Source organism: Malus domestica, chromosome 02 (assembly GCF_042453785.1).
Source record: "Malus domestica chromosome 02, GDT2T_hap1".
Taxonomy (NCBI): domain Eukaryota; kingdom Viridiplantae; phylum Streptophyta; class Magnoliopsida; order Rosales; family Rosaceae; genus Malus; species Malus domestica.
The window spans coordinates 10,514,252-10,538,622 of NC_091662.1; the positions used below are offsets into that span (position 1 = coordinate 10,514,252).

Here is a 24,371-nt window from a genome sequence, read left to right on the forward strand (position 1 = left end):
TCATTCAATTATTCATATTTCATTTTCTCATTGATTGCTTTGTGAATCAAAATAAGACAAATTCTCTTCGTTCTTCTGGAACGGTCTTTTTTCATCATTCTTTTGGAATGATATTTTCTCATCGTTCTTCTGGAACGATATTATTTTCTCCCCCTAATGGCAGGAAAATTGTCTTATCAAAATGACAGTCCGCAAACCAAGCGGTAAATATATCCCCAGTCAAGGGTTCTAAATATTGAATGATAGATGATGTTCAACATCAATGCCCATTTCAGTACGTTGTGGCAGTGCAATAGGTACATAGATAACACAACCAAAAACTCGTAAATGTATAATGTTTCGTTGGTTCCCAAACCCGAGTTGTACTGAGAAGTATTGATGGTTGATAACATATCTCAACCGAATTAATAATGCATCATGTAAAGTTTACATGTCCTCATGTAGAAAATTGGCAATTTCGTTTTCATGAGCAGAGCGCGGGAAATCAATTTCATTCGCTTAATAAAGGCTTCTGCTAAACCATTTTGAGTATGGACATAAGGAACTTCTGGTCCTTATTTAATAGTCTGTAAACTAAGACTCTTATGGCTTTTATTACAATTAAGTTAAGGCACTGCGGCACTTCAAACTTACGGTACTCATCTAGGAACTTCATGTCCTGATCTTCAGGATCAAGGGACTTCATGCCAGATCCTTTTGTATGATGGAACTTCGGGTCCAATCATTTTATATGATGAGGATCAAGAAACTGCAGGTTCTGATCTGATCAAGGAACTTCAGGTCCTGTATATATTCATAGTAACAAAAGATAAGTACAATAAATAAATTAAAGCAATAGACGGTAATTCCAGCCATAATGAATAAATTGCATTTAAGTAAATAAAGTTTGTGACAAGGGCTTTAATTCAGCACCATCAAAACTTAAAGCAATAGGCGGTAAAACCGTCCATGGTAAATAAATTGCTTTAAAGTAAATAAAGCTTGTGACAAGGGCTTTGATTCAGCACCATTCACATAAATATCAAAGCTTTAAAGCAAAGGGTAATAATTCTACCCACTATAAATAAATTGCTTTAATAGAACTTGTGACATGGGCTTTAAACCAACACCATGCACATAAATATGCCAAAACAGAAAATGCAATGATTAAGTCCTCATGTTTTGCTTTTTCATTTTCTTGGTCTGCCACTTCTTTTGTTTCATCCCTTTTATTTTTATTATTATTTCACAGTTCGAAGTCATTTTGGTTACTCAGTAAATAATAGTAACAATTAGTTCCAATTGGTGTTCCTCCTCCGGTGAGTTTCGAAAAAGTCGAAACGGTTCCCATAAGTTTTGGAGTCAAGAGTGTCTGCAACTTATGAGAAGATCTAACCGTTAGTTTTAATTCAAAATTTAGTATGATATGGATAAGAGGATACCAAACAACTTTCGTGAAGAAACAATTTCGATTTGAGCTATCGAAATGGCGTTTTGGTACTCATAAGGTGGCTGCCCAGTTTTCTGCGGAAATTGGAAACTGGTTTGGTATTTCAGACATCTGCCACGATCGCACCGTTAACATTTTCTGAAATTTTGATATGTTGTAGATACTGAGCAGACGAACAACTTTCAAGAAGAAAGTATTTCAATCCGAGGTCCGCAAGTTAGAGTTCCGAGGCTATTTACATGGCTGTCAAATTCTTTACGAATTTTGAGTATGTACTCTTTTGCTTCTGCAAATGATGATATACAGTCATACAACAATATATATAGTTGCTTCAAGTAAATCAATTGTACTGAGATTTGAAGATGAAATGAAAATTGTTTCTTATCTGTGAGATTCCAGCTGAAGGAGGTGAACAGGATTTGTGGCGTTGTGCTTTCCACTGACATGAGAGCTTCTCGTGCTGATAACGTGTTGTAAAATCGACTGTGGGTGCAGTGGAATAAATGAAACAAGACACAAAATTTACGAGGTTCCTCTACAGTCAGTGTGACTGGAGTACGTCCTCGGGGCAGCAGCGGCGCTTTCATTATAATTTGAAATAATAGGAGTACAAAGATAACTCTCTCTATTATCTCCTCTCATCTTCCTCTATTCTCTCTTCCTCTTCTTTCTCTCTCTTCTTTCCTCTCTCTCTCTCTTCCTTTCTTCCTTTCTTCCTTTTCCTTCTTCTCTCCCGTGAACCCATTTCTTCCTCTTCCTCTCATTCATTTTATAATCAAAGAGGACACTATTCACCTTACAAATTTTCCACAAATGAATAGTGAAAATAATGTGAATAAATAGTAACAAACTATTCATGTGGGCCATCCACATAATATTTACAACACTTACCTCTTTTTCCCTTAGAAAACTTTTTCTAGTCACATTATTTTCTGCAAATAGATGCAAATAAGGTAACAATAACAAAAAGAAAATTTAATTTTCTGAAATCATGGCAAAGTTTAATTAAAGGGTTTTCAAATGCAATGGAAGGGGACTGATCACCAAAGGGTATGGAAAGGATCATAGAAATTATTACACTTCACACACTGCTGTCAAAGTAATGTCACTCAGATTCCAAATACCACTAATAGTTATTTTCTTTTCCCTTTTTCCGGTTATGTTTTTATCAGCTTAAATCCTTCAACTGATATGCAGGCCACACCTGCCCCATTAGGGTTTCTGAAACCCTAGACCTGTAAACATCTTCTGGAAGTAATAAAATGATCAGATAGCCAATAATCATAAGAAATTCATAATGCTGTTGGGAAAAACAGATAATAGTAAGCTTTCTTTCAGGGTTAGGAAATAATGTATTTTTCTACACTACAACAAGTTGTTTTAGGCAGAAATATGATGAAAGAGGAAGAGCTTTTTAATGTATAATCACAATGCATTCAATGTTCAGCATTGCACGGTTGTTTTAATCCATCAAACCAGTCATAATTATTTGACTTTAAACTGAGTCATTAAAGAAGCAAGAAGATGAAAATAAAAGGTAATGGTACTTGTGAGCATGAACATAATGGTGGTTTTGCTCATTGTTTCCATAACAAACATGAAGCAACAAAAATGTCTAAATACAATTTCCAAATTTTATTTCCAACACGACGATAAAAAAAATATATACCGTTCCCAATTTATTAATTGTCCTCTTGTGTGTGAGTGATCATTGCTAATTGTAATACATGTGAGTCTTATAATGAGTATCACATATACTAGTGACTAAAATCTTACATACACACGAATCAGCCTAGCATTCTCTTAAATTTAAACGTATGTTAATGCCACTTTCTTTCTTTCTTTCTTTTCGTTATTTCCCCTTAATTTGTTAAATGATTAAAGAAGTAATTGCATATTTTTACCAAGATTAAGTGAAATGACACATGTCAATTGATTAGGTGTATGGTAAGCATACACCATAGTTTATGGTGGTGAGCAAAAATGCTCCCAAAAAAAATAGCATATTTAGGATTTTGTGTTTAATATCGACTTGAATTAGATAACGTATTATGAATGTTGAATGAAGAAATAAATGCCTGCTTTCATATATTGTCCAAGTTAAAGATAGAATATTAATTACTGATGAAGAAAAATTATCCTTTCTAATTTTACAGTATTGGACTTACAAAAAATAAACACGACTATTCCATCTCCTACGTTGACATCCATTTATTCATTTGAAATGCATTGAACTTAATGAGTTATTTAATTCAAACAGATCTTGGACATCAAACTAGGCCTTAGACGTGTTTAAAAAAGTTGCATTACCAATCCCGACGTTATGATTTGGTGCAATGTTATTGTTGAAAATAAGTCCCAGATTAATGAGAGAAGGAACCGTACATGGGTTTATAATGCTACAATGTTAGAGTTACTCCTCCTATTGCCAATTGGTATTATGGTTGAATCTTAATTTTCTTCATGGTATTAGAGCATTCTATGTCTGAAGCCAAACGGCCAACACGTGCCCGACTTCATCCCATTGTGTTGTTCGCTTATTTGGCTTAAAAATTTGTCACACGTGAGGGGGATTGTTGAATGAATCCAAAATGATGAGAAAATAGATCTTGCATGGATTTATAAGTAAGTTGGACTACTTCTTATATTGTCAAATTATTTTACGGTGTAACATTAACTTTACATAGCTTGATCAATGTTAACAATCTGTCAAATTGGCCGTCAATTAATCACGTGGTAAATGTGGGCACCGCGGCCTAAAAAAGCCCAAAGATAAACCTCGTTCGGCTTGTAGTTTATGGGCTTTGTAGGCAATATGATCTAGTTACCACTCAGAGTTTTAGAAGCCCATTAAAAACCCAATGACCACGCTCTCCATTTTGTCGGGTTACCCCAACCCCCATCCATCAGTAGGCCCCACAGAAACTTCAGGGCAAGTGGCACCGCACTGTCGTAATTCGCTAGCGACAAAACTCGCGTGCGTAAATCCAAGTCTCTCTCTCTCTCTCTCCAATCTCCGCGATCAGAATTTCCCAAATCTGAGAAACTCCCACCCCAATCGCTAATCGGAACACCGAAAAGATGGCGCCATCCACCTTCAGCGGCGACGAAACGGCACCGTTCTTCGGCTTCCTCGGCGCGGCGGCAGCCCTTGTCTTCTCCTGTAAGTAAACAAAAAAACTCCATTTTTCCCTCCAAATCTAACTCCGATTAAGTTTTATTTCTTCCATAAAATTGATGATTGAGAGGGGCTTTTTGGTTAAATACAGGTATGGGAGCGGCGTACGGGACGGCGAAGAGCGGCGTGGGCGTGGCGTCGATGGGGGTGATGAGGCCGGAGCTGGTGATGAAGTCGATTGTTCCGGTTGTTATGGCGGGAGTGTTGGGTATCTACGGTTTGATCATTGCTGTGATTATCAGCACTGGGATTAACCCAAAGGCCAAATCTTACTACCTCTTCGATGGGTACGCCCACCTCTCCTCCGGTCTGGCTTGTGGACTCGCCGGACTTTCCGCCGGAATGGCCATCGGCATCGTTGGCGATGCCGGTGTTAGGTAAATCTGCTTCCCTCTGTTTCATCTTCTTTGTTGGATTATGTTTTTGTGCGACTAAAGTTTTGATCTTTTGTGGATTTGGCAATAATTGTCTGTTTTGTTGTTATTCATTTGGCTTGAGAATATTTTAGAGTGCTAGAAATTTTAGCCAAGACCTTATAGAAGAAAGACTACATTTTTACCTTGTTAGAGTGATAAAATCTCGATTGGATGTTCCACGAATTTTCTATGGGATGTTCCACGAATTTTCGATTGGATGTTCCACGAATTTTCTATGGGATGTTCCACGAATTTTCGATTGGATGTTCCACGAATTTTCGATTGGATGTTCCTTGTGCTTTTGTTTTCGGCTGCCATGTATCCAGTTCCACGAATTTTCGATTGGATGTTCCCTGAACTGTTAGTTTGATCCATGCTTCTGCTGCTATGCTCTTTTGGTTTTGGCTACCTGCTAGTAGTTCATTTGGATTGCTCATCGCTTTCTCCTTGTTTAATTGGTCTATTTTCTTATCTTCGACAGAGTGTCGAGTTGATCTATTCACATTAGAATGTTTGTAATGAAATCGGTTTGGTCTGCAGGGCGAACGCACAACAGCCAAAGCTTTTTGTTGGCATGATTCTGATTCTCATCTTTGCCGAAGCTTTGGCTTTGTATGGCCTGATTGTCGGTATCATCCTTTCATCGCGATCTGGACAGTCCAGAGCAGATTAGAGATACCATTGCTGTCAGCTTCCAATGTGAATGTTGTTGGCACCTTGGTTGCTCGCAGGTTTGTGACGCTCATTCACAGCGTGTAGAGTTATTCGTCTTCCGTAGGCGGGAAGAAAGATCCTTTTCCGATTGTAGAATTCCGAGTGAAGTGTCTCTGAAATAAAGCTTTTTGTTAGCTGTTTTTTCACCTTCTATTTTTTCTTCTTTTACATATTAGTTCGGTATCATGTAGAAATCGTCCACGGAACGTCGTATATGTATCTGATCATCACATTCAATGGTATTACCATCATTTGATCATTTGTACTAGGAAATGCATACTACTTCAATAACCTTTGGAAACATAATCTTACTTACCCTAGAAAGTCCTCGGTCGCCTTGATTTTTTCAGTGTTCCCAACTTAAAAATTTTGTCCCAAAAACTTCCAAGCTTACACTCGGATTGAAGTTGTGTAACCTTGAAAAAAAAATACGCAGACGAAGAATCCCACGTTTTACCACCTACCATGGCAGCAACTGGAGATTGGAGTTGATTCCGACTGAGTTTATCGCTGCCGATTTCGTGGTTGTTTGAGAGAGAGAGAGAGTGTGTGCAGCGGTGAAGAGGGAATTGATGAATTGGATATCCAAAGGCCAAATTTTAGAGAGAAAGTAGTGACGGGCGAATCGACGACTGCAGGCGACGGGGTGCTGTTGTCGACAATAACATCACAGTTCCTCTGTTTTCTCCTACAAACGTACCCAATAGGCGACACCCCCGACATCATAGAATGCCACAATGCCGAGACATTTTTTAGTGTGTCCAAAAACGGTCTGGTACACCAATGTCATAATATAACTGTTTGATTTTTTTTTCTTACACTATTTCTCACATACTTTTCACCATTCCATAATATCTTACCTCATTTTATTTCAATTCTTCACATTCTATTCTCTTCCAATAATCTTTCCTTTAATTTTTTCAGTAATTTTCAAATAGCCACCTCTTTCAATAATCTTCTAATATGTTCGAAAATCTTATTTTAATCGATTTTTTTTTATCATTAATAGCTAAAATTTAACACTTAATTTCATAAATATCACTTTTTATAAAATCTGTCAAAAATAACAAAAAAATCCACTTAAATACCCTTAAAATTAAAACCAAATAAACATAAACATAATACAAGTTCTTATAAGTGGTGGAACATACCCTTTTGAGACTAGCATCCAATATCTTCGTTAACACAAGTTATTATACAAAATTATACTATCAAAAGTTGTGATATCTCAATTTTATGGCTGTTTTGTAATTTCAGAACTCTGAACACTTCTGATTAAACACAAGGGAGTCCTTCTGATTAAACACAAAAAGGAGTCCTTCAACATGGCACTTGAATTTTGTTTTGATTCTAATAGGTGGAGTTAGAAATATATATCATTGATTTAACTTTGTACAACAATTCTTCCCTGCTGGAGCGGTTGAGTTTCTTCCTTACAACTCCCACCAGAATTTCATTGACCTCCCATGTTCAATGAGTTATAAACTAATCAGAAACTAATCTCCACAAGTTTGATACTACCAACTCTCCTTGCGGTTTCATAATTATTTAAGTGTTTTGGCTTTTATATGTAAATGGATTTTGAATTATGACGGTATTTAGGTCTATTTATTTGAGTTTCTGATATATTTGAAAGTTTTTATAAAATGTGACATTTATGAAATGGGATATTAAATTTTGGCTATTAACGATAAATACTCATTTTAATATGGTAGTTTAATTAATTAAATATATTAATTCAATTAAAATAATAAATTATGTTTGGCCTATGGTTCTTTGACCCCTCGGTTGGAGATGATTTTTTGTCAAAAGGCTATGTTTGGCCTATGGCCCTTTAGCCCATCGGTTGGAGATGATATAAAATATGGTCTGACATTGTTCATTAAAATATAATTTCTTGCAGGACTATAGGACTAAACATACCCCTTTGGCCATCCTTGAATTGGAGATGACCTAAAGTCTATTAAAAAAGTAATGAGTGTAGAGATAAAACACTGGGTTGGAAATAAAATTTCCCCAACGTAAATAAGATAAAATCAAATAAAGAAGTACCTGCAATCATAATACCATCAGAACTGATTCTTTGTTAATTGACATGAATCCGAATGCTATTAGACCACTATACAAAAGCGAGCTGAAACCCTAAAGCATTAAACCCTAAGAGCAACTCCAGCGAGGGGAGTAGCCCGATGGACCGACCATTTTTCCAACCCAATAGCCAGAGCTATGCCTATGCAGGCATGTGGATTGAAAGGGTTGGGGGGGGGGGGGGGGAAGTGAGAGGCCTGGCTCAAATTGGTGGCCCGAGAGCCCGAGGCTATGTGACGTCAGCCACATTTTAAAATTAATAAAAAATGTAAAAAATTAAAAGGAATCTACAATTATTAACTCATTTATCTATCTGAAGACCAACTAACTTTTGCACGAAGACCGACCCTAAGGGCACAATTGTTGGTTATGTGTCACTGCATGAAGGACTTTTAATACAGTTAAAAAAATAAACACTTACTAGAAAACCAAAAACCATAACAAACATTCATTGCAGCTAGAAATGATCCATTGTAATCTAAAACACGCCACTTAGTACTACGGTGTATTGGTATTCTTCTTTACTTGTAAGTAAGAGATCTGAGGTTCAACTCTTGCGAAAAACGAATTTGAACAACATTATTACTAACTTATTTTGAGGCTAAAATATTGCACGGTAATAAACAGCTCCATACCATTATTTACCACAATTTCATAAATTTTAATTATTGGTGTGCTAGAGGAGGTAAAGATAAACGAGAGAGAACATATGGTGCCTTTGACAAATAATTTTTATAGACACAAAATATTTTTTGTGCCCATCTTCAGTAAAAAAGTTGTCATTTGACCCCACTCGGCATAGTTTTCCATTACTGTTTTGTGTCTTCTTTTTTTAACATTGGGCATAGTAGATGGTGCCCTCAATTAAATGGGAACTGTTTAAGCTCTTTGGTGATCAAACAGACACAACCTTTTCAATTGTGCCCTTTGTTTTGTACCCAAAGCTCATTTTTCTTGTAGTGGGGTTATAAGATTGGGTTGTCTCTTAATGAGAGAATTGTTAACGTCTAGTATATTTGAACTGCAACCTGTAAAAACTCAAATTTATTCACCAAAATCATGTTGTATCTTAGCTCTCTACATAAATAAATAAGGGGAAATAACTCATCTAGTTAGAGCAGAACAGATGGACAGATGTAAATCAGAAGTGGAATGAAGGTTGTTGCACGTACATTGGTGTGGTTCTTTATAGTAAAAATAACCTAAGCAATAAGATAACAGTTACAATTTCGTTTTACTCGTGGACCACTCTTTCTGCGTGCACAAACAAAAAATTAAAATGCAAATCATCAGTCAAAATTGGAGTGCAAACCATAAAAACCACATGCAAAAACAACAGAAAAACTATAAATATCATCGTTTGGTGTACATAGTGCATCTCAGATCGGATTATCCTCAGAGTTATGGCCTGCCAAACCTTTAAGCTTAAGCTAGCAACTGAGAAGATAAAGATGGTTTGCATGAGTACCGAAACAATGACCAAATTACTCCCAGTCGTAGATTTCTCCAAAGAGGACTGTATGAAGCCAGGGACAAGTTCTTGGCTCTCAGTCCGGGAAGAGGTTTCCAAGCTCTAGAATCTCTTGGTGGTTTCATGGCAATAATGCCCGACAAAATTTCTCTGGAGCTTCACAACACCATCTTTGGTACATTAATGAAGGACCTGTCCATGGAGGCTTGGGGATTCATAATCCTAACAACCCGGAAGAAACTCAGAAATTTACACATCATTTTTGGCCTAATGGAAACGACAAGTGATAGTGTAATGTGCATGAAATATAGTATAATGTGCTCATTTTTACCCTAATATACTTTGTTATATTTTTTGTTCAGTGATAGTGTCGATTCGTATGCAAAGGTGATGCAGGAACTAGATTATGTTGCGACAAGAATGGTATTCCAACACTATGGTGTAGAAAAGTAGCATGATGATCATATTCGAACAACTTCTCACTTTCTCCAAATTGCAAAATACAAAGAACCCAAAAAAAGCTGGAAGCAATGTGGGTCCAGTAAGTCATTCAGACAAGGATTTTAACACCATTCTTCATCAAAATCATGTCAATGGTCTTGAGATAAACACCAAAGATGACGAATGGATAATGTTTGATCCTCGGCAACCTTCATCCTTCTTATTCATAGCTAGTGACATATTTAAGGTACAAAGCAAATTTTTAACTGATAAGTAAAAATTATTATTATTTCTTGATTACATTATTCTCATTCTGATTCCAAATAGTTTAATAATTATCTTCAACTGCAATCAGATAATTCTGATTCTAACCTATTCAATTTCCAACTTCTCATCAATTTAAATCTCCCTAATCTGGTTGCAGCTTAGTACATAAGTCATAAATGTTTGAAATGGTTCTTTAACCTTTTATGACGATTATAAATCATATCATTAGAAAAGGAACTAGTTTTAGTTTACAGTATCATTAAAAACCTAAAACTAGTTTTAATTTACAATATTCATTTTTAGTCAATGCAATCTTGTGAACTTGATAGGACGATGGAGCTGGCAGAGGGTTACACTTACGCACAACCTGTGCCACCTGTCATCTGCCACTGCCATCTGCGTGCTAATTGAAGAGAAATTTTGTAGTGTATCGGAAAAATGGCTCAAGATATCAGACGTTCTAATACAATTAGTTGAAATTTTTATTAAATTTTTAATCAATCATATTGTGACACTTTATATACTAAGTTGTATTCCTAGTACATTGAAAATATCTCCTAATAGAGTCCTTATCTCTTGTTTTTGTTTAAGTGGGTTCCCTGGCATTTTGGTTGCCATTATTTGACACGCGTGAGACATAGTGCAGGATTTCAAGCATGGCCGGCTGACCATCGTATCCGGTACGTACGTATGCGTAAGTTTTTATTTACTTTTACAAATTGAATAATTGAAATAAACTCTTGATGAAAATGTGATAATGATGAAAAAATTAAACAAGAAAGGATATCATGTGCTTTAGAATGGTTTATAAGTCATATGAAGTCTCGTGCCAATGAAATAAAGACATGTGAATAAAAACTTATACATATCTTAATTTTGTTGGCACGAGATGCTACTAAACCGCTATACCCAAGTTATAAAAATCCTTCTCTTTTTTTTTTTTTTTTTTTTTTGTCAAAATATAAATCCTTCTCTGAAACGTATACATTAGAGATCAAATAAATAATTGATGTATGCCTTAGTTTAACGTTTTAATTAATCTGAACTTGCCCAAGCCCTAAGGTACTCAGAAAAAAGATGACCTCAGAAGACACTCGAAATTAAATTTCTTTTAAGACTATGACAGTACCCTTTAACCTAACATGAATATATAACTTACAAACAAAAAAAGAATATAACGTGGCGTCAATTAAAAGGGGAGTTATGTACCGTTTTCTTTTACTTTTATTAATAAGAACTTTAACGAAAAACTTCTGGTACTATTTATTTTAATGAAAACCATATTTTTACACTAAAAAGTCAATCTTGATACTATTCACTTTACCCTTTATTTTGTCTTTATCGTTAAAATTCAAAGTTTTCAAGTCTTTTTAATTAGTTTTCCTTTTATTATTACTAGCATATGGGCACACACAAAGTGTGTGAGAAAGTTTTTTATTTTTGTTTTTGAAATAGAAGGAGAGAAGAAGAGAGTGATAGAGAATGTGGGAGTGGGAAGTTTATTTATTTATTTTAATTAGAAATATGTTAAGATTACATATAGGTGAGACTTTGAAAAAAAAAACCAAAATTTGGTTGCGTGAAATTACATTTCTGCTCTATATTTCTTATTTATATTCTGTTTTAATTAGAGGGTTAAACTACTAATTTCATGGGGTTTTGGTTGACAATGAGTGTTTTAGTAATTAGTAGAAATTTATATATGGTATATGTATAATGATTTCTATGGATAATATTCAGAATTCCAAGAAATTATTAGCCTTTCTCTCGATAGCTAGTTTGCGTTTGGGAAATTTATTTGAAACCATGTAACTTTTTCTACATCCAACGTAAATTTTAAATGTGAATTGTTTTTTTTACTCTATTGTATAATTAACATCAAGTAACAAATGAAACTAACAATAAAACTATCAATAAACCCACACTCAAAAATTAAACATTTACCATCATGCAATTCTTTTCTAACGTTCTATTTTGCGTGAGAGCAATCCCATGATGGGTGACCCACTGTGAAGTTCTCGTGTGAGTTCCCAGAAACAAAAACGTGAGGGCGTGGTCGGGGCCCAAAGCGGACAATATCGTGCTACGACGGAGTCGAGCCAGGGATGTGGTGGGGCCCGGGTTGGGATGTGACAATTTCGTTTTGTATATAAACGAATAAACTCATTTCAACTAAGAGCTGATTGTGGTTAGCAAAAAATGTGAAGTGGATGGTTTCATTATGGATGGATCAATCTCGTAGCCTTATAGCAGCCAGCAGCACCAGATTCAAACCGCTAACTTCGGTTGCATTTCCACGACTTCTACAGATATTCATTAGTCCTACGGCAATAGGAGTTAAAACCTACAAGAAACTAACTAGTCCAATAGCTACAATGACTCACAAGCCAAGTTGAACTGCTCAATCTTCCCGTTCCATAGCCTTTAATTTCTTTCGCCCAAATTGCTCATAAAAGCATCCAAAAAGGGTGTTATCAAGCTTTTCCAACATGGTAATCACCCACTCCTTTACTTAGCCTCAGAAGATCAAGCTTTTCCAACATGGTAATTGCATAAAGGATGGCTTTATGCCATTCTCTTGTAAACCTAAACGATAAATTAATTCTCACCAATTCTTGTTAATTTCGACTTCTGTTAAATTAGGAAGAATTAAACGGGAAGACGTTAGACTTGTTGGAAGGAGAGAATGTGAGAGGAGAGAACATATGTTTTGATTTTGAGTTTTATTTTTAAATGGGTGTAAAACTAAATTTACATATTGAATTGGGTTTGTGAGGGTAGTTTAGATAGTAAATAAGGGTTTAAAGAGATATTAATAGTTTAATTAAAATAAGATGGGTGTAGAGAGTAAGTTGGGTGTAAAAAGAGGTTATATGTGTTTAAATAAATAAATCAATTTGATATTATTTCAATGCCAAAATAATGAGTTGGCTGCTACTCCTCTGATACAAAAATAATTATGCATCATTCTCATAACTAGTGACGGAGCCAGAATTTTAACTCTATAGGGGCATGAGCGAGCAGTTCTCATTAAAATGTATCCTAAGCAAAAGTTTCCAAAGATGCATTCTTCTCTTAGCAAAATATGTGCATGACCTTGAACCATGTTCTGTTAAACCATATGACATCATTGTTGATGATTGAATTATTATTTAAGTATTAATTAACGTGTTTATTTCATAATAATAACACATCACATGATTTAAAAATTGGTATCTAGCATTATCCTTTTACATATACATCTATCTTGGTCTTATAGTGCACTGCAATATTTGATGCAAACCATAATTATTCACAAGAGAATATTAATTAAACTTCAATTCTTCTATTTCTTATAGTATATTTAGGGTCAAAACTAATAATTAGCAAGTGAAACATGTGAGATCGTTGGGGTCAACAGCATCCATTGCCCACACCTTGGCTCCGCTAGTGCTCAGACCGCTGGCAACTTCGAATAGATCGTATACTAATATTTTTTTTATTTTTATGAAAATATAGAAAAAGGGAGTTTGTGCACCAATATCCGTCATAAAAGGACCGAGCCATAGCAGATGAGAAGTTATATGACTCAACTCCAACATAATTATTTTGATATAGCTGGCTCTTTTAGGTACTTGAATATTTCCGAATTGTTCCAATCCTTACAATTATTGCTTCTATGAACATAGTAGCTAAACAATCCCACCGTGTTACGTAAGACAAATATTGTATAATTGTTCGATTTTCTGCAATTTTTTCCATTCCTCAGTGTACATAACTCAATATTGGTTCATAGTCATAACATCTTCACCATCTAAAGTAATGTGGAGGTCAACTTAATTTTGATTATCTTTGAATAAGACTTGAGTCATACATAAGACTAGAATACTCCAACGCATGACAAATCTTGCAGAATGTTACAGGATATGAGCAATTAATCAATTATAAAGTGCCAATCGACCAACTACTCACATCCCGCAATATTGAATCTAGTATTGGAGAAAACACCTACATAAAGGCGGGTTGTTCCTTTTCTTTTGTTATACGAATGAGATGAGAAAGTGAAAATTAAGAATTAGTGGTATCTGAGAATGGTAAAAAGTGTAGCTTAGTGTTCTTTTCTTTCGAGTATCAGTAAGGAATTTTACTTTACAAGCAACTAGGGAAGCCTTACGCACCATTTCTAGCCCGACCAAATTTACAATCAATTAGTCAGAACTTCAACTCAAAAACAAAAAAATTACAATCAGAAAACAGATCAAAAAAAGAAAAAAATATACAATTAAAAGATCAAATGGGATATTTATCACGGAATCATAACCTATACGCGAATGGAATTGGACTTGATGAAACTTGTATACTGCGTGATCAATCTCGCAAGCTTACACAAGAGACTTGAAACTTTCTGACCAAAAGTGAGATTTCGGCTTTGCAAGAGTGTCTCGCGGTGCAAATCTGAGTCCAAACATCTCATTGAATGCTTGCTCGGGCTCTACTGAACCTACCAACTTTGCAACAATTGTGGCACTGTCCATGACACGGTCCAGGTTTTGTGTTTCATTCCACAGAAGGTCTTCCAATTGCAACTGCCTATGCTGCGAATGCAAACTGATACCCCACTTTGGGTAGAGGTTGTTTCTTTCATCCTCAGAGAGTCGCCTTCGCATTTGCTTGCTCAGCATGTCTCTCACTAGTCAAAGCCTTCATGCTATTTACAGAATAAAACCTGTTTTAAATCAATCAATCCAGGCAATATGTAACAAACTGTTGTAGCGAAAAGAGGCCAATTGCAGGAAAGCTATAGCACAAATGATGTAACAGTAAAATCCGATTCAACTGTTTAAAACACAAGTCAAATTGAGGACCAAAGCGAAGGCGCGATGATGCTTTACGATCTTGAAAACATTGTTGACTTGGAGTGATGAAGGTAGCTCTGCTTCAACGAAGATACTAAGGGGATCGATAATAATGGATGGTGATGAAGGGAAAAGGCTATAAGTCTACATTTCAAAGAAGACCAATCTAGCCGATGAGGTGATGCTAAAAGCTTGGCCTTCCTTGTTCTCACTAGTTTTGTTAAACTCAGGGTTAGAGGGTGGCCTATGGGTTGGACTGAAGTTGAGCTTCTTGTCTCTTTACAACCCGTCCTTTCCTCTAGTCCCTTTTATCCTTTGTTTTTTGCCTTTTGGGGTTGGAGTGCTTTCTACTCCTTATGTGTTCATTGTGGGGTTTCCCCTTCTTTAGTATAATCGCTCGGTTTCTACCCAAAAAAAAAAAAAAAAAATGTAAATCTCAATTTTCTGATTCAAATTCAATAAGCAAGACTATGTCAAGAGTTGGAAAACTGACTGCCCTTCCATTTAATTGTTCTGTTTCAGATTCAATAAGCAAGATTATGTCAAGAGTTGGAAAACACATTGACTTTCCATTTAACTGTGCAAGATGAGATGAGACTTGTTAATGTAACTGGCCATGATAACATTCATAGAATGTTAGGATACTGAGGAAACGAGTATTTACGTTGTGTCAGAAAGTATGAATGAGAATTTAAGAAACCTTATTAGTGAGAAGAAGAAAATACTAGCTTGGGAAGAAAGGCTAGAGTTAGCCTTAGCATGTGCTAGAGAATTGTCTGCCCTTCACTCCTTACTCATCCTAAGTGGATTTGTCGTTTTCAAGTCTTCTAAAGTCCTGTTAGATCATGTACGTTTCTTTTTCCCTATTTGAACTTGTTTAGTTAGTTCTCTTGATGGAGATGACTGATGTAAATTCTGTAATTTTTTGCAGCATCTTAGACCTAAACTTTGGTGTAACTATGGTAGAGCTTGTTGGGCACGAAGACATCGTATCGAAGGCGTTGAGGCAGAATAAGCAGGGTCTCTATGAAGCTCCAGAATACAAAGCAACAGGTAATTCATCATATATGTTCACATTGCTGCATAATTTAGCTATTTTGACCGGTTGGTTATTGCCATTACTACTAAGAAAAGGCGTTGTGCGGCCTAAATATAAAGTCAGTTGATTTGTCTTCTTATACTGAGGGTCCATTCAATGGATATGTTATCCCAAAATTGGCGCAGCATCTTATTTGAAGGTGCTTGGATGATAACTCCGACAAGCGACTTACAATGGAGATCGTAGTGAAGCAATTAGGCAACCTACTCTGGAGATTCCATGCGGAAAAGTAGCAGCAGCAGAAGTTTATATGATGAGGGGTTGGCTAGCTTGCATCGTAAGTCAAACCCAATATGCATTTTCTTTGACTGGTTAGTGTTTTGCTTTTACTTTATCTTTCTCGAGTACTTGACTTAATTTTCAAGAGCGGTGCTACTGCTACTTGGTTTTCAATTTGACTTGTGTTTTAAACAGTTGAATCGGATTTTACTGTTACATCATTTGTGCTTTAGTTTCCTACAATTAGCCTTTTTTGCTACAACAGTAAAATCCGATTCAATTATTTAAAACACAAGTCAAATTGAGAACCAACCAGCGGTAGCACCACTCTTGAAAATTAAGTCAAGTACTCGAGAAAGATAAAGTAAAAACAAGACACTAACCAGTCAAAGAAAATGCATATTGGGTTCTGATTTGAATTACCATGCAAGCCAGCCAACCCCTCATCATATGAACTTCTGCTGCTGCTACTTTTCCGCATGGAATCTCCAGAGTAGGTTGCCTAATTCCTTCATTATGATCTACATTGTTGGTCGCTTGTCAGAGTCATCATCCAGGCACCTTCCAATAAGATTCAGAATGTTTATTGCGCCAATTTTGGGATAACATATCCATTGAATGAACCTCAGTATTAGAAGACAAATCAACTGACCTTATATTTAGGCCACACAACGCCTTTTCTCAGTAAATGGAAATAACCAACCGGTCAAAATAGCTAAACTATGAGCATTGCAGCAGTGTGAACAATATACAAATATATGATGAATTACCTATTGCTTTATATTTTGGAGTTTCATAGAGACCCTGCTTCTTCTGCCTCAATGCCTTCGATATGATGTCTCCGTGCCTAGCAGGCTCTACCATAGTTACACCAAAGTGACAAAGTTTAGGTCTAAGATGCCGCAAAAAATTACGGAATTTACATCAATCCTGTCCATCAAGAGAACGAACTAAACAAGTTCAACAACAACAACAACAACAAAGTCTTTTCCCACTAAACAAGTTCAAATAGGGAAAAAGAAACGTACATGATCTGACAGGACTTTAGAAGACCTGAAGACGACAAATCCACTTGGGATGGCCAGGGAGTGAAGGGCAGACAATGCTTTGGCACATGCTAAGGCTATCTCTAGCCTTTCTTCCCAAGCTAGTATTTTCTTCTTCTCACTAATAATGTTTCTTAAATTCTCATTCATACTTTATGACACTACGTAAATACCCGTTTCCTCATTGCAGTATCCTAACATTCTATGAATGTTATTATGGCTAGCTGCATTAACAAGTCCCATCTCATCCTGCACAATTAAATGGAAAGTCAAGTGAGTTTTCCAACTCTTGACATAATCTTGCTTATTGAATCTGAAATAGAACAATTAAATGGAAAGGCAGTCAGTTTTCCAATTCCAACTCTTGACATAGTCTTGCTTATTGAATCTGAATAAGAAAATTGAGATTTCCATTTACCATTTTTTTTTTTGGTAGAAACCGAGAGATTATACTAAAGAAGGGGAAACCCCATAACGAACACATAAGGAGCAGAAAGCACTCAAACCCCAAAAGGCAAGCAAACAAGCAAACAAGAAAATAGGCCAAAACAACAGCCATAAGCAAAGAGAAAAAACAAAGGATAAAAGGGACTTGAGGAAAGGGAAACGGGTTGTAAAGAGACAAGAAGCGCAGCTTCAGTCCAACCCATAGGCCACCCTCTAATCCTGATTCTAACAAAACCAGTGAGAACACAGAAGGCCGTCGATGGAAAGAATGTGGACGACAAAGGATGAGGGTCTAGTAACCCAAACAACCTCTTTTACAATGCGATGCAATCTAGTCAGCTGCAGAATTCGCTTGACAAGAAATCCAATTCCATTTGAGATAAGAGAACCGGTGGCTCAGGTTCCTGATCTGGCAGATAATGATAAATGGACCATCTACACTTCTACAGCAAGCAACATTGCCCAGCAGTGCATACATATGTGCGTATGGAATATACTGTGTATATTGGGATACACTGCATAAATTCTTTATGAATATAATTGACATCGGTTATTGAGTTTTGTGGGTTTAGTTTAGGGTCCACCTAAATATACATTTAAATTCATAGCCGACTTGGCCCCAAATTAAACTATGGATTTGGATCGTTGAGCTAGTCGACATTCATCTCTCCCAGACCCTGCGTAAAGCGGGAGCCTTGTGCACTGGGTACGACCTTTTTTATTTGGATCGTTGAGCTCAGGAATTTGAGCCTCTGATCAAATTGCACAGACCGTTAAATTTTGATCCAACGATTACAAATAAGGGATCTTTCTAAAAGTTATAATAATTTCAAACATTGGATCAAAATCTAACGGCTTGTATGATTTGGTCAGAAAGCTCAGATTTTTGAGCTTAGGAGAGGATCCAAATACTTAAACTATAAATGCATTTGTCAATTCGTTAGGCCCCAAATTAAACTATAAACTATATAAATGCATTTATTAAACTATAAATGCATTTGTCAATGTGTTTGTCAATTCGTTGACACCCTAAGCCTAAGCTTAATATTAAATTAATAGAAGTGATTTGAAACCATACCAGCCACTCTTCCAGCATCACCTCAGCGGCTGGATTGGTCTTCTTCGAAATGCAGACTTGTAGCCTTTCACCTTCATCACATCCCTTCAGTATCTTCGTCGAAGCAGAGCTACCTTCTTCTCATTCCTTCATCACCTCCAAGTCAACAATGTTTTCGAGATCGTAAAGCATCATGGTGCCTTCGCTTTGGTTCGGACCCAAGGGAACTTCTTATGCCGGCGGGTTCTGGACCCCGCTTGGGGGTTCTCTTGTCTTGTGCTCGGACGACTAGAACACCGACCTCCTCACGTTCTATATTCTGACCAGGTGGAGGAACGAACGGCGGAACTCGACCCACAGCCATTGGCGTGCGGTCCAAGAGCGGCGTCGGGAGCTGTAAAGCAACTGGCCATTTCTAACCTAGCTACACTACGGTCTGAATATGGTCTACTGTTGTTGAATTTATTTATAAGGACCGAGTCAACTAATTCCCAAAAAATAATATAAATTTGGGACTTTTAGATCCAGTTCCAAAAACATAAAGTGTTTTTAGGAGTGAGTCCAATTATCTAATTATATATTTTTATTTCTTTTATACTCTTTTTATATTTTCTAAAAATATTAAAAATCAATTAAAATCTTCTAATTATGCATTTTCCAACTCCAAAAAATATATTTAATATCTTATAACAAAAAAACTAATATACTAACATAAATTTATCTGTAAAACATTATATCCTAACTCAAGTAACAAATATATGAATGTATATAATACATATACGTGAGATATGAAACCTTATTAAAAGGTAGAAAAACATAACATACCTACAAGCAAAACACATTAATCTGTGACAAGTTGATTATAAAAAAGAATATGTCAAATAGGTAGATAAATATAATTAACCTGTAATATAGGTTGATTATAAAAATTAAAAATAAAACCTATAAATGGGGATTAAAGCAGGAGAAAGAACGAGAAATAACAAAAAGATAAATAAAAAGAAATAAGCAAAAAGATAATTGGGAAGAAATTTGATTTTTATAATAAATCTTATCATTGAATAGATAACTATTGATAATTAAATAATTAAATATAACAAATTGGACTTAATTTAATAAACTTGACTATTTCTACTATTGGCTAAAAAAATTAGACTTATATCAAGTTTTCCCTATAAATTTGTATTAAATTAGAATTAGTAATTGATCCCAACATTGAAGTATTTGGAAAAACTCATATAAGCAAAAAATACTCAAACAGTAGTGATTTTAATATCGGCATAATAAAGTAAGAAGATCTACTACGCAGCCAAATTCTAAAGAAAAATCGTTATTGTATATAATTAATTGACTTGATTCGTTGAAATTTCAATTTAAAATCAATGTGTTTCTACATAAGGGGAATGGAAATTGCACCCATTTCAAATATTTACCAACACTCGGGGAATGGAAATACATGTGGGACCCCACCTAAAATGAGGAGTCGAACACTCACTTTTTCGGAATCAGACGATCGAACTATAAGTAGTATTTGGATTCTGAGATAAAGCCTACATTCGGAATCAACTTTTTCTACCCAAAATATCCTTACATCCTTATCCCTTATGTAAGGAGATGGAGTCAATTGCCACTTAGTATTACGGTCTAGTGATATTCATCTTCACTTGTAAGTAAGAGGTCTTAGGTTCGATTCTCATCAAAAGCGAATTTGAACCATATTATTGCTAGCCCATTATGAGGCTTAGCCCATCCCCTCCCATTTAGTGTAGCTAATATCGTTTGTTCAAAAAAGGAGATGGAGTCAACTGGTGGTGATTGCGACACTCTTGCTGTTATACAAGGAGAATTATGTACAAGAGTATTTTAGTAATCAAACTGTTTTTTTTTTTTCCAATTCAGTTGAATTTGTAAACAACTAATTTAGAATTTGCAACATTCTCATTCCGATTCCACATAGTTTAGTAATCATCTTCAACATGAATCAGATAATTCTGATTCCAACCTATTCAATTTCCAACTCCTCTCCATTTCAATTCTTCATAATCTGACTGTAGCTTAGTAAACGAGCCATAAATGTTTGAAATGGTTCTTTAATCTTTTATGATGATTATAAATCATATCATTAGAAAAGGAACTAGTTTTAGTTTACAACTAGTAAAAGAGCCCGCGTGTTGCTGCGGGTTTTAAAAGTACATAAAACATGTAAAAAGTTCTATTACAATAGTAGAAAATGATAGTAGGCAACAGAAGCAAAGAGCTAGGTGCATAACAAAGCATCAGTAATGCATATTTGAATGAGAAAAAAAGAGAAAGATGTTAAAAGAAATCAGATAAAAATTGGTAGAACTACTGTTAGATTGAGTAAAGATAAATGAAATTCTATATGAAAGTGTGCTCTTAATTCAGTATAACATACAATGTCAAATATCTCATGATTTCAGAATCCTACTCTTTATATTGTCAGACAATACTATGATTCATAATTCCATCAGATGTCAGCAAGTTATCTTTCTTATTCACATTTTGAATTCATCCATTAACAACATAGCAAGGCAACCTAATTAAAGCATGAAAAAAGCTTAAGGAAAAAATGTAAATGCTTTCAAAAAAATTCCACTTAAAATTAACTTTCATGAATGTTAGTAAGGTAGAAGAACCTTATAGTATATGCTCATACAGATTATAATTCATTGCAGACTGAAAGAACTCAAATAACCTAAATAAAAAAGCCTAACACACTTATTAAATCATTCAAAATATATAGAAAGGGAGAAATTGGAAGCAACCTGTTGACGTTTACCTCTGCGATTAATTTCCATCTAGAATCCTACACCACAAAACAAACATTAAAACAACACCTTAGCTAGCCACCATGCTCTCAAAATTTCTCAAATCTCTTATACATCACAAAGAGAAGCACATGCATCTAGAGAATTGAATATTAGTATGGCCACCATGCTCATAATCATTCGGCTTGTCAGCAAAGGAAGACAGGATGTTTTATCGAATGTGCAATTGTACAGCTTTATTATCTATCAAATGTGCTAGATCAGAAAGAGAAGCATATGCATCTAGAGAATTGAATATTAGTATGACTACAACGCATTTAGTTTCATGAAAACAAAGCACATTGAATTGAATTACACAAAGAAATGGACAAATAGAAGCAGAGTATACCATCTAAATCTTTGTCCCCCGTCGAAAATCGAGCCAAGTCTCTTGACCAGTTGCCTGTGCCTCCTCTTCTAATCAAAACTAAAGCAAATTCGAAGCGATTTTAGTGAACTCCCAAACCCCTATTAACAGATCGGAAAATCATATTATTATACCTAACACAACTATAAAATAAAAGGAAGATTACTATAATTTCGGCTCCTTTACACAGAAAGTGTACCAAATACTGTGCGACTTTGATTTTTATCCATTTTTTCTTTCAATAATCATGATTCTTATTAACTTACTTATCTTTGCAATCCAGCTTGAAATCCGTCTAAAATCACCTCCACAAACACGAATCTTAAACATGCATTAAGAGAAATCAAATAAAAAATAAAATTCAAAATTTGAGGATTAATCTTACACGATTCTTAAATTACCTTCCATTGGTGGTGATATGGAGACACACCGTGCCACAGATCTAACAATATAGAGAAAACACCTACAATCAAATTTAAAAAAAAAAATTTGACCACTAATCATCTCAACATAAAAAACTACCAGAAAAAAGTTAAAACATAATTAATAAAAAAAAAACTTAAAAACTCACCAACAAATCTTAGAGGTAAGAAATCCAGCCTCACAAAATCCAACATCAATCGGCACCGATCCAAACCTTTTAAAGGCAAAAAAAATTGCAGGGATTTGAGTTTGGCTGGGTTCGAATTCGTTTGGGGGCAAAATTAAGGTTTGATTTCAAGGGAAGCAGTCGATCCACGGTTTCGTTCAGGACAGATGGGCGGAGAGGCCTGGAAAAGGAGGATTATGCAGGGAATTGAAGGGCGAGATTGATCGCACTTGTTGGAATCGAAGGCGAGATCGTGGCAGGGATGCAGGGCTATGCATGCAAGGGGAAGTCAGGAGAGAAAACGGAAAGAAATATCTTGAACAATCAAAAAGCCAAAGCAGCCAGCAATGAAAGACAGAGAAATCTCGCTAGCACACCACGTTTGCAACAGGGTTTTTGTTTTTCTGCTTTCCATTTCTCCTCTCTCTTGCCATCTTCTCTGTATTTTGGCTGCTTCCCGCTCTCTTTTTTTTTTTACTCTTGGTTCTGTGGTTCTCCGGCCGCCGTTAAGGTTTGTGTGGTCGGGCGGTGATGGACTGCGTGGACGATAACTACTACAGCAGCAACAATGATCGATTCCTGGAAAACGGCGGAGAAAAATAGAGGAACTACGTTTTTAGATGATCGGATTGAATTTGAGGCAGAGAGAGGGGAAGAGAAAGAGGGAGGAAGAGAAGCAGAAAAGTGATGGAGCAAAATGGAAGACGCTGGAAGCAAATAGAATACAGAAGGGCAAAACTGAGATTAGAGTAAACATGGGAGGGCAGAATCGGAACGACACTGTTACTTTCACTGTTCATGAACAGTGTTCCACCGTTTGGGTTTTAGTATACATAGAATATTATTAAAAACCCAAAACTAAAACTAGTTTTAATTTACAATATTCATTTTTCGTCAATGCAATCCTGTGAAGTTGATAGGACGATGGAGTTGGCATAGGGTTACAAACAACCTGCGCCACCTGTCATCTGCCATTAGCCATCTGCCAACATAATTAAACCGAAATTTTTCAGTATATTAGAAATATTAAGCGTTCTAATGTAATTGGTTGAAATTTTTATTAAGTTTTTAATCAATTGTGTTATGATACTTGATGTACTGAATTGTGTTTTCAGCACATTGAAAATATCTCATAATTAAGGTCTAAAATATCGATGATATTGGAAATATCAGTAATAAAAAAATACGGAAATTTCGATAGAAATATCGGGATATTATCGATATCAATAAAAATTGAATAAAAACCACGGAAATTGTAAGAAAAACTTGGAAATTTTTATTGAAACTTTGCAAAATGTTTATTAAGTCAATTATCTATTAGTTTATCACAAAAAATTGGAAGGAAATGCATTGCATGATGAATTTAACTTATTTAAGTTGATTATATAGCGAGCTGGCAAACATTGTGAGTGTAGAAAATATGTAGTAATTAATGAAAAAAGTTTAAACACACCATAATCATTTATATATAATGAATTAGTATAATATTTTACACTTTATACATTGTATGGTAAGATACATGAGTGACTTATGTGGCCCAATAATTGCATGGTAAGATACATGGTAAGATACAATGCATACTAGAAAACAGTCTCTCCACCAAAGCAGTTATGAGCAATAATATCAAAGTCAATGTAAGAAGTTTAAATTGGCTATGATTAGATCCTAAAAAATGTTAGGCGCAAGTAAAACAACGGATTGGGAACTAGCAGCTAGGTGTCTAGGCGAGATCTAGGTAGGGGCCTAGATGGATTTAAATGATCATAAAATAAGCATTAAACAATATTTACATTGTTTTTAAAAAGTAATACGACATTTATAAATAATGTGAGAGTTTAAGATAAATACGATGAAATCTTAAAAGAGAAAATAAAAATACA

The 24,371-nt window shown here is 35.4% G+C and overlaps 1 protein-coding gene and 2 long non-coding RNA genes across 40 annotated transcripts; 1 reads left to right on the top strand and 2 right to left on the bottom strand.

Annotated features, from left to right (window-relative positions):
- Positions 1–479: 479 nt before the first annotated feature.
- LOC139192689 (uncharacterized) lies at positions 480–1,649 on the bottom strand. Its single transcript, XR_011576964.1, has 2 exons — positions 1,422–1,649; positions 480–783 (listed from the first exon to the last, which is right to left on the bottom strand). It is a non-coding gene; the product is annotated as an uncharacterized lncRNA (long non-coding RNA).
- A 2,688-nt stretch (positions 1,650–4,337) lies between these two features.
- LOC103454081 (V-type proton ATPase subunit c1-like) lies at positions 4,338–5,996 on the top strand. The gene is made up of 3 exons (XM_008393665.4): positions 4,338–4,592; positions 4,699–4,984; positions 5,564–5,996. Exons 1-3 carry the CDS (start codon positions 4,511–4,513, stop codon positions 5,694–5,696), a joined length of 501 nt encoding a protein of 166 aa, XP_008391887.1. The 5' UTR covers positions 4,338–4,510; the 3' UTR covers positions 5,697–5,996.
- An 8,079-nt stretch (positions 5,997–14,075) lies between these two features.
- Positions 14,076–23,334, bottom strand: LOC103422034 (uncharacterized). 38 transcript variants are annotated; one of them, XR_003767666.2, is made up of 6 exons: positions 22,474–23,322; positions 22,304–22,365; positions 21,885–22,003; positions 18,729–21,534; positions 17,186–17,452; positions 14,076–14,691 (listed from the first exon to the last, which is right to left on the bottom strand). It is a non-coding gene; the product is annotated as an uncharacterized lncRNA (long non-coding RNA). The 38 variants fall into 38 exon arrangements; XR_011573304.1 differs by lacking the exon at positions 17,186–17,452 and adding an exon at positions 22,169–22,197 and having other exon boundaries at positions 14,076–14,709; positions 21,885–21,962; positions 22,474–23,290; XR_011573273.1 differs by lacking the exon at positions 17,186–17,452 and adding an exon at positions 22,169–22,197 and having other exon boundaries at positions 14,076–14,709; positions 22,474–23,290.
- Between the last annotated feature and the right edge of the window lie 1,037 nt (positions 23,335–24,371).

What these genes read in the sequence shown, in the direction of transcription:
- LOC103454081 (XM_008393665.4), top strand. Translation starts at nt 4,511, where the DNA reads ATGGCGCCATCCACCTTCAGCGGCGACGAAACGGCACCGTTCTTCGGC. An exon ending in GGCAGCCCTTGTCTTCTCCT is followed by an intron (nt 4,593 to 4,698) that starts GTAAGTAAACAA and finishes GGTTAAATACAG; the next exon opens with GTATGGGAGCGGCGTACGGG. An exon ending in GTTGGCGATGCCGGTGTTAG is followed by an intron (nt 4,985 to 5,563) that starts GTAAATCTGCTT and finishes TTTGGTCTGCAG; the next exon opens with GGCGAACGCACAACAGCCAA.